Source organism: Lutzomyia longipalpis, chromosome 2 (assembly GCF_024334085.1).
Source record: "Lutzomyia longipalpis isolate SR_M1_2022 chromosome 2, ASM2433408v1".
Lineage (NCBI taxonomy): Eukaryota > Metazoa > Arthropoda > Insecta > Diptera > Psychodidae > Lutzomyia > Lutzomyia longipalpis.
The window spans coordinates 7,146,741-7,155,474 of NC_074708.1; the positions used below are offsets into that span (position 1 = coordinate 7,146,741).

At 39.2% G+C, this 8,734-nt stretch overlaps 4 protein-coding genes across 6 annotated transcripts in view; 2 read left to right on the forward strand and 2 right to left on the reverse strand.

Annotated features, from left to right (window-relative positions):
• LOC129789155 (60S ribosomal protein L34-like) overlaps positions 1-5,841 on the forward strand; it is a 62,415-nt gene extending 56,574 nt beyond the window's left edge. Inside the window, exons 1-3 of one of the 2 annotated variants that reach the window (XM_055825812.1) lie at positions 5,085-5,124; positions 5,355-5,429; positions 5,503-5,841. In XM_055825812.1, coding sequence (XP_055681787.1) covers positions 5,365-5,429; positions 5,503-5,797 — 360 coding nt within the window. In that variant the 5' untranslated portion in view covers positions 5,085-5,124; positions 5,355-5,364 and the 3' untranslated portion in view covers positions 5,798-5,841. Of the gene's footprint in view, positions 1-5,084; positions 5,125-5,354; positions 5,430-5,502 lie in introns of those variants that run through there. The other variant, XM_055825813.1, reaches the window with a different exon arrangement.
• The window catches only part of LOC129788976 (dachshund homolog 2), a 1,190,888-nt gene that overhangs the window by 381,963 nt on the left and 800,191 nt on the right, over positions 1-8,734 (forward strand). The window lies entirely within an intron of this gene.
• The window catches only part of LOC129788985 (uncharacterized), a 511,890-nt gene that overhangs the window by 160,994 nt on the left and 342,162 nt on the right, over positions 1-8,734 (reverse strand). The window lies entirely within an intron of this gene.
• On the reverse strand, positions 37-5,232 carry LOC129789019 (V-type proton ATPase subunit H). 2 transcript variants are annotated; one of them, XM_055825626.1, is made up of 6 exons: positions 4,779-4,986; positions 4,593-4,674; positions 4,118-4,517; positions 2,185-2,361; positions 763-1,460; positions 37-691 (listed from the first exon to the last, which is right to left on the reverse strand). In XM_055825626.1, the coding sequence occupies exons 1-6, from the start codon at positions 4,828-4,830 to the stop codon at positions 487-489; spliced, it is 1,614 nt and encodes a 537-aa protein (XP_055681601.1). In that variant the 5' UTR covers positions 4,831-4,986; the 3' UTR covers positions 37-486. The 2 variants fall into 2 exon arrangements, with proteins under 2 accessions (XP_055681601.1, XP_055681602.1); XM_055825627.1 differs by lacking the exon at positions 2,185-2,361 and having other exon boundaries at positions 4,779-5,232.

Here is an 8,734-nt window from a genome sequence, read left to right on the forward strand (position 1 = left end):
ATAAATTCTCATAAAAATAAATAAAACACCAAATGATGAATTTCGTGCTTTCGATTTATTATCTCATTTTTTTTACAGTAAATTGTTACATAAATCATACAATTTTTGTTTCAATTTATAGTCAACAAAGCCACCAAAATGACACATTGAATATTTTATTCTTTTTCTTTTTCTTTAAAGATATTTACATGGGAGTGGGTGATGCCATTTAACACTTATTACACCTCCCCTTCACACTAACAATAATACTTATATGATTGCAGTTAATGAAGATAAAACTAACAATTTATTTTTTTTCTTTCCCTTCAATTCTTAAGCTTTGGCAATTTTGATAAAAATGATTTTTTTTTGTAACAGATAAAATCACTTTTTTGTGTGAAATTTTGTTTGCCAAGCTGGAATGTTCTTCTACTGATTTATTCTTTCTTTTAATTTTCAAAAATCGGTTCAAAACAACTACAGGGGGGATATTTTTTATGTGATAATTTATGCTTTTCCAGCAATTGGAGCTGCACCGGGTTTAGAGGCTGAAGCACCACCTTCCTTATCCTTCTCAAGTTGTTTACCCAGATACTCCCAGTTGTGCACCATGAGCTTCTGAACAGCCAGGAGGGCTTCATACCGAACATTCGGGTCTTCATGACTCAGCAGCTGCATCACCAACTGCTTCCCACCAAGTTGCTCAATCACACTACAAAATGAAGAATTTCATTACGTGCTTCAAGGATGCAAGAAATGACTAAAAAAGAAGTTAAAACTAACCGCTTTCCTCTGGGGTAGTGTCTCACATATTCCCCAATATCAAAACTGGCCACGGAGAGAACGAGCGGATCTTTGACGGTCTCGAGAAGATGAACAAGGATACGGAGAAGTTCGTAGTTTTTTTCATTGAGACGCTGAGCATTTTCTCTCCAAAATTTAGCAGATTTATGCACCGGAGACCACTCTAGGCGTCCACTCTTTACTTCTGTTGCATACTCATCGAATGAACTCAAATCCTGCACCGAATTCTGCAATTTCTCCGTCAAATACTCCACATCGGACGAAATATCCTCATCATCGAAGCGACGTTGCTCGAGAATTGAAAGCTGCTTCAGCACCTTGCACTGCACCATGGCAATACAGTGCTCCTTGGACACCTGACTATCCTCGGGCTTCTCAATGAGGTTCCGGAAAACGGCCAAAATGATGCGCGTAACCTTCTCCTTGGCACAATCATTGAGAATGTCCGCCAAAATGGGGATAATATTGAACTTATTCATCTTCTCCGCCAGCAATGGGTTGAATGTGAGCACCCACAGGCAGAAAACAAGCTGATATTGCACTTGGAAGTTAACCCGAGACGACAGGATGCTTATTATTGTGCTGATCCCATCAACGGACACAAAGGCAAAACGATATTCATCCACACGTAGCATCATTTGGAGACAACGTCCCACAGATTGGATGTATTCGTTGCTCTAAATTTGATTTTTTTTATGTAAAGATCAAGTTAGAAACTCTCTAAAGGATATTTTAAGGGATAAAATAATAAAAGAAAAAAAAACTTAAGAGGAACATCTGTGACATCCTCCTGGCGTGATATTCTCTAAGAGTGAAAAACTCTCGTGATAAACTCCCGAAGGCTTTTTGCAGGGAAAAAGTGAGGAAAACTTCACATGAGCATGATCCTTTAAGAAAAAAAATGCATCCGTGATAAACTCCCGTAAGATTTTCCCGGTTTTCACGTTTCTTTTAGAGCGCTAAAGCTTTCAGGAGTTTATCACGGGAGTTTTTCACTCTTAGAGAATTCATTCCCTGATCATTTCTCTTTTTTTCTCAATTCTTTCTTAAAGATCATCTCATGATCAGGTTCAGTTGAATGAGTTTTTCATTGAGAATCTCACAGACATCTCAAAACGTGTGGCCACACACATTGTTTTTGGTAGTGCAGAAAAAATTGGATTTTTTCTTAAAGGAATATTAGAAGGAGGACCTAGCACTCCTTGGACAAAGATCTAGCCTAGCTAGAGAGAGAGAGAGAGAAAGTAGGACAAACTCTACTAAACACTACACTCCGAGGAAAGAAACCCACGCACCATTCTACTCTTTCAAAAAAAAAAATGAGTAAATAAAACAAACTAAAAAAAAAGAGAGATAAAGAAAAAGATAAAAGAAAAAAATCTTAAAACAAATAACGTCTACCGGAATAGGAAGTGACTTTAACGAGGAGGATGTGGTCGTCATGTCATCGACGCAACTGGAAACCTCTTTGTAGGACTCGTAGGCGGGCTGATGTCCATGGTGATGGTGGTTGCCGTGCTGTGCCATGGCGTTGCGTTTTGCATCCGCCTCAACAAGCTCTTGGTGATAAGCTTTTGCCTTTTTATTGTTTTTTTTTTCAACAATATTTCATAACGTGTGATCACCAAAATTTCATTTTTTTGGAACATTTTTTGTTTTTTTTATTTGATGGAGGCAGAGAGAAGTTAAAGTTGGACAGTGTTTGAGAAGAAATATAGAAGAATTATTAACATTTTCTATTCTTTTTTTTAGCTAGATAGATCTCTAAATCAAACAAGATTTTGCTAATAAGAGAGAAGATTAGAAGATGGTGATCACAAAGAGGGAACTTTTTTCTTTTGATCAGTTAATTTATTTATTTTTTGGCAGGAGAATATTTCTCTTTTGATCAGCTGAGAATGTTTCCATTGCTTTTTTGTAAGAAAAACGTTTACTTAACCCTTGGAGGATTTTGCTGGCCATCGTGGCCAATTCGACATTTTTAAATCGTCACAGAGTAAAATCTTTTAAACGTATCGTGATAATTTCTACATCTGTGTGTAGGGAAGTTCAATTACTTCAAGATCGTGGAAAGAAAACTTGGAAAAAATATTTTTTTGAGAGAAAATTAAAATCAATTTTTTGAGGTTAGAAACCTCGATCCTCCGTGTTAAAAAATAAGTTTGAACTTTGACAATTTGAGCAATTCTAACGTTTGACGTTTATTTTTCTAACGATTGATAGTTTTTCTTTTCAAAGGATTTAACGGAGCTTTCGTGCTCGAAGTTTAATAATTAATCTTGAGATAAATCTAATTCAAAAACGTTTGACGTTTTAATAAACTTACATATATTTTTTCTAACGTTTGACATTTCTTTTCAAAAATTACAACCTAGAAATATTTTTTTCTGTGTCCTAAAGAGAAAACCTTAATTGCCTGATTTTTAAGGAAACTTAAAGTCCTAAATTCCTGCCCAAGGGGGGAGTTTGATAATTAATTTGAAGCGCTAAAATGATTTTAAAAAATAATAAATCTTCTGATGAATATTTCAAAAAGAAAATTAAGAACCAATTTTTATGCAATTTTAGTACTTTTCAGCTATTTTTCTGATCAATCTACTTATTTTACTGAAGAATACAGTAGAAGTCCACATCAACGAACAATCGGATGTACTACTCTCGCGCATTATTTTTAATACGCGAGAGTAGTACATCCGATTGTTCGTTGATGAGGACTTCAACTGTAGACAAGTTTTTGCGGATAAATTGTAAGGATTTCATAATCAAAATAAAATATTCTCCCGATCAAAATTAAACACTCTCCTGACTTAAAAAATAATTTCCCGATCAAAAGTCTTTTTCCCATTACAAAGTGCAGTAAAAATGCATTTTTGGTGCAGTTAAAACACGTATAAATGGAACATTTCCTCCAGCAGGACTTTCGGTTAGTTTCATGGGGTTTTCTTTTACGTGAAAAACGCCACACATTTTGCAAAAGGAAATTTTGTGAGCTACATTTTGGTTAGTTCAGTGATTTCTTATCAAATCACTGATTTTTTTTTAATGAGAAGAAAGCTTGAAAAACTCCGTGAAGGGATGCGGAGGTCAGGAGGAGCAAAAATAAAGCCACAAATTGCAACACACACATCACCAAAAAAATCACCGAGTTTGTTAGTAAAGAGAGGTTGGGATTATTCCGCAAAAAGGGAATCCATGGGGGGAAAGGACAAACTTTCGTTTCTCTTGTGGTGGTGGTGAGGAAGACGATGAGACAGAGGAGCAAAGTGCAAGATTTTCTTTTTGTTGTTTCACTGAAAAAGGATTGTTGTGAAGAGAAGTGGGTTCAAAAACTTACATTGACGGTCAGTTGATCCTTAAGCCATTGAAGGTAGAAGTTAAGGTCGGATTTGGGCATTTGCTCGTGGCCCCAGCAAGCGAGTTTTGCCAGAATTCGCGAAGACATGTTCACAATGAAGCCATCCTGGCGATTGAGCAAATTCAGGAAGGGACCCCAGACACTCTCCTTGCGCTTCAGGGCGTAATCGTGGAAAATCTCCACACGGGTGCGATCCTCCTGCAGTAGATCATCAATCATAACGAGGATGTATTGGATTGTTTGATCCTTGGAAACGTGCGAGAGGAGATTGAGGAGAGTCTTGGCGCACTGAGAGGCATTCTGCTGCAAGTACTGCGCCTTCTTGTCCCCATCGAGGGCACTCACACAATTGTAGTCCTCACTCGAGATCATCTGGGACCTGCAAGATGGAATGATGATCATTCCGCTGCTAATCAGCTGATTCCCACCCCCACAAATTCTCGTGATTTCTTACTGCATGTACGACTGCCAGTTGATTTTACTCTGGCGAATATCTCCAGCCTGCTGCTGTAGCACACTGGTGGCTGCAATCATGTCTGAAAAGAACATTTTCATTGAGTTTCCATGGGGAAAATAAAAAGTGGCCCTCCGCCCCAAGTCAGGTGATTCGCTAAAAATAGAAAACTCGCAGAAAACTCACCGATTTTATCGTCATGCAGCGACACCATCAAGTCTGCCATATTCTCAGTCATCCTGACGATTGATTTACCCGCACAATTTCACGGAAAATACGCAAAAACTCGCGAAGAGGACTTTGAAAAATTTTCCAAAGTTTTCTGACTTCACGTGACAAATACGATTGCGAGAGTGAGAAGGAACCATTCACGGATGAAACAAAAAATGTTTCAAGCTTTGTTGTGCGATGAATGCTTCAGTGAAGCATCAATGAAACACATATTTAGCGCTGATAAGAAGCATCAATGAAACAAGTCAAGGCAACTTCCGCTGAATTTTCTTTCTTGTCAACAACGTGAATACGTGAGCGTGTAAGTGCTAGTATTTTGTAAAAATATCCCATTAATTGCCTCAATTCCTCAATTATCTCCCCAAGAATTCCTCAATTAGTTAATCCTGCTTCCTTTGGTGTAGTGAGAATCACAGAAATTGTCATAGTTTAGTAAAAACAAACATCCTAAAAAATTCCTGCTTTCAACATAACCTAGAAAATGTTCCCATAAACTCAGCATTTGGTTAATATTTCCGTAATTCATTTCAGGATCAACAAAATGGTTCAACGTTTGACCCTCAGACGACGATTGTCGTACAATACCAAGTCAAACAGGAGGCGTGTGTAAGTAGAAAAAAAAAACAAACCACATTTTCCCGGCAATTCAGGAGAAACTCATGGATGTCTCTCGTTTCAGTGTTCGCACACCTGGTGGCCTCCTGGTCTATCAGTACGTAAAGAAGAGGCGCAATGTCCCAAAGTGCGGGCAGTGCAAGGAGAAGCTAAAGGGTATCCGGCCAACGCGCCCCAGCGAACGCCCACGTATCTCCAAGAGACAGAAGACCGTCCGCCGGACGTACGGTGGAGTGCTGTGCCACCAATGCCTGCGTGAGCGCATTGTTCGCGCCTTCCTCATTGAGGAGCAGAAGATCGTCGTGAAGGTCTTGAAGGCTCAGAAGGCATCGCAGAAAGCAGCTGCGAAAGCCAAGTAAATCTGTAAAGTCCACGAACATCAATAAAACCCACTAAAAATGAAGATTTTTATGAGTTTTCTTAATGGAATTTTAAAATTTTAAAGATTTATCAATTTATCCTTATCAATTTCAATGGTCTCACCACCGATTCTCGGTATTCTTTTATTTTAGCCCACATTAATGCTCGAAGTGTGAGACGACATATAGATGAGATACGATATCTTATGCTGAATTCGCCGCTCTCGGTTCTCTGTATGTCTGAGACTTGGCTGGATTCATCCGACTCTGTGGAGGCGGTGGGAGTTCAGGGCTTCAGGTTATTCAGAAGTGATCGATTGTCCCGCAGGGGTGGTGGAGTGGGAATCTTTGTACGGGACAGTTTCAAGGCTTCATTGATCTGTTCCGGTGTTTTTGGCACTTTAGAATACATTGGAATTCAAATATCCCTATTTGGTAAGAATATAACGATATTTTCTTCTTATATTCCTCCGCCAGTCTCAACCTTGAATAACATTGAGGATTTTTTAAATTTCGCAATTCCAAATGAAAATCTCATTTTAATGGGAGACTTTAATGTCAACCTTGCTAAAAAATGCCTCTTGAGTGCTCGGTTTCGTGGTCTTCTCTCTTCACTTTCTCTTACTTATACTCCTTTTAGTCCCACGCGTCTTGGATCCCTCCTAGATCTCATGTTAATACCTGAAACTGATTCATCTAAATTACTGCATTTTGGTCAAGCTCCTTTGCCTGGCATTTCGGACCACGATATGATCTTTGGTTCCTACAATTTTCGTCTTCCTAAACCTGAGAATAAATACAAATTTGTATCTGATCTGCGTAATTGCGACAAAGAAGCTGTAGTTTCTGCAGCCATGGAAGTCGATTATCAATCATTAAAATTTGTTGCCTGTCCTTCTGAGCGTGTACTCTCAATTACTGAAAATATTAATACTCTCTTTGATTCTTTTGTCCCTAAGAAAAAAGTCTTAATACCTTCGCTATTAACCCCTTGGATAAATGAAAATATCCTTAAGCACATAAAGCGGCGAGATGCTGCTTTTCGCAAATGGAAGCGTACTAATTTATCTGATGACAGACGTAGTTTCTGCCGCTTGCGTAACAAAGTGAGCACTCTAGTGAAGGGAGCCAAAAAGAGGCACTTCCTAAAATCCCTTGACATTAATCTACCTGCGAAAAAACTGTGGGATAATATTAAAAGGCTTGGCCTTCGACCTTCTGTTGGCTCATCTCTTGGCAAATCCCTATCTGCTGATGATCTAAATCAATTTTTCTCTACTGTGTCTAATACTGTGCCGCTTTCAACCCCTGCACTTCCTAGTGAGCCCTGGGAGGGTTTCACTTTTGACTGCATCTCCCCTGAGTCTGTAATTTGTGCTATCTCCCGTGTGAAGTCGAATGCTATTGGGAGCGATGGGGTCTCTCTTGACTTCATTAAAATCTTACTCCCAGCTATTATTCCAGTGCTTACCGATACTTTTAACCATATCATTACAACGTCGACTTATCCTGATCCTTGGAAGTCAGCTATTGTTGTGCCTATTCCCAAAATTCAAAACCCTGTTCAGCCTTCAGACTACAGACCTATTAGTCTTCTTCCTGTACTCTCGAAGGCCTTTGAATTTGTACTTCATGAGCAGATTTCTGATTACCTAGATGAGAATAAACTTTTATGTAAATTCCAATCAGGTTTCCGTGTAGGCCACGGCACGATCTCAGCTCTTCTAAAAGTAACCCATGATATTGCACAGAGCCTCGATGAAAACCACTTTGTGGTCCTGGTGTTATTAGATTTCACCAAGGCTTTTGACAGCTTGCCGCATGACTTGGTCTGTTACAAACTCCTTAATTTTTTTAAATTCTCATCAACTGCTATAGCCCTTATCCGTTCTTACTTCAGTAATAGATCTCAAATAGTCAGATTTGAAGATGATGTGTCTTCACCTTCCTTCTTAACCAAGGGCATTGGCCAAGGCTCCATCCTGGGCCCTCTCTTCTTTTCACTTTTCATAAACGACCTTCCTTCAGTTTTGCGAAAGTGCTCTTACCACCTATATGCAGACGACCTTCAATTATACGTCTCAGGCAGTACAGCAGATCCATCGTCTGTCTTTCAATGCATGAATGAAAATCTTGCACGTGTTGAGCACTGGTCGACTTCAAACGGGTTACTTCTAAACCCCAAAAAGTCCCAGGCTCTTATCATCTCTAAGAAAAATGCTCAAGTAACTTCATTCCCCTTGCTTCTACATGGAGAAATCATCCCAACTGCTGATCAGGTTAAAAACCTTGGAATTTTTTTCAATTCTACTTTATCATGGTCTGATCATTCAAATGCTGTCTGCCGCAAGGTTAATTACTCTCTTTATACCCTCAGACGCTACCGGGATATTACTCCTAAACATACTCGACTTCTCCTTGCCCGAGCACTCCTTCTTCCTTTTTTTCTTTATGGGGCTGAGCTGTTCTTTCTTGCGGACAGCGACTCACTCCGCAGACTTTCTGTTGCATTCAACAACTGTGTTAGATACATTTGTAGTCTAGGCCCGCGTGATCATGTCTCTCACGTCAGGAACGTGTTTGCAGGATGTGATCTGCCGGCTCTGCTTGAAATGCGTGCCATGATATTTCTCAATCGGCTGACGTTAACCCGCTGTCCTGAATACCTAGCGTCTCTTATGATAAGGGGTGACTCTGCTAGGGTGAGGGGATACCGGGTTCCTGGAGCTCGATCTGATATATTTTATCGTACTCTTTTTGTCAAGGGTGTTTCCCTTTTTAATGCGCTTCCGACAGAGTGTCGTGAATCGACTTGGGCTATTCATAGAAGATTCCAGACTGACCAGTTGCTTTCTCTTTAATATTTTTAATTTTTTTTTTGCTTTATCTTTTGCTTTTTTTCTTTTTCTAATTATTGTATGTATACCTTTTTTTTTA

Bases quoted from the DNA above. Each gene is read 5' to 3' on its own strand.
- LOC129789019 (XM_055825626.1), bottom strand. From the start codon at position 4,830: ATGACTGAGAATATGGCAGACTTGATGGTGTCGCTGCATGACGATAAA. The intron at 4,518-4,592 runs GTAAGAAATCAC...TCCATCTTGCAG, and splicing joins AACTGGCAGTCGTACATGCA to GTCCCAGATGATCTCGAGTG. The intron at 692-762 runs GTTAGTTTTAAC...TTCATTTTGTAG, and splicing joins CACTACCCCAGAGGAAAGCG to TGTGATTGAGCAACTTGGTG.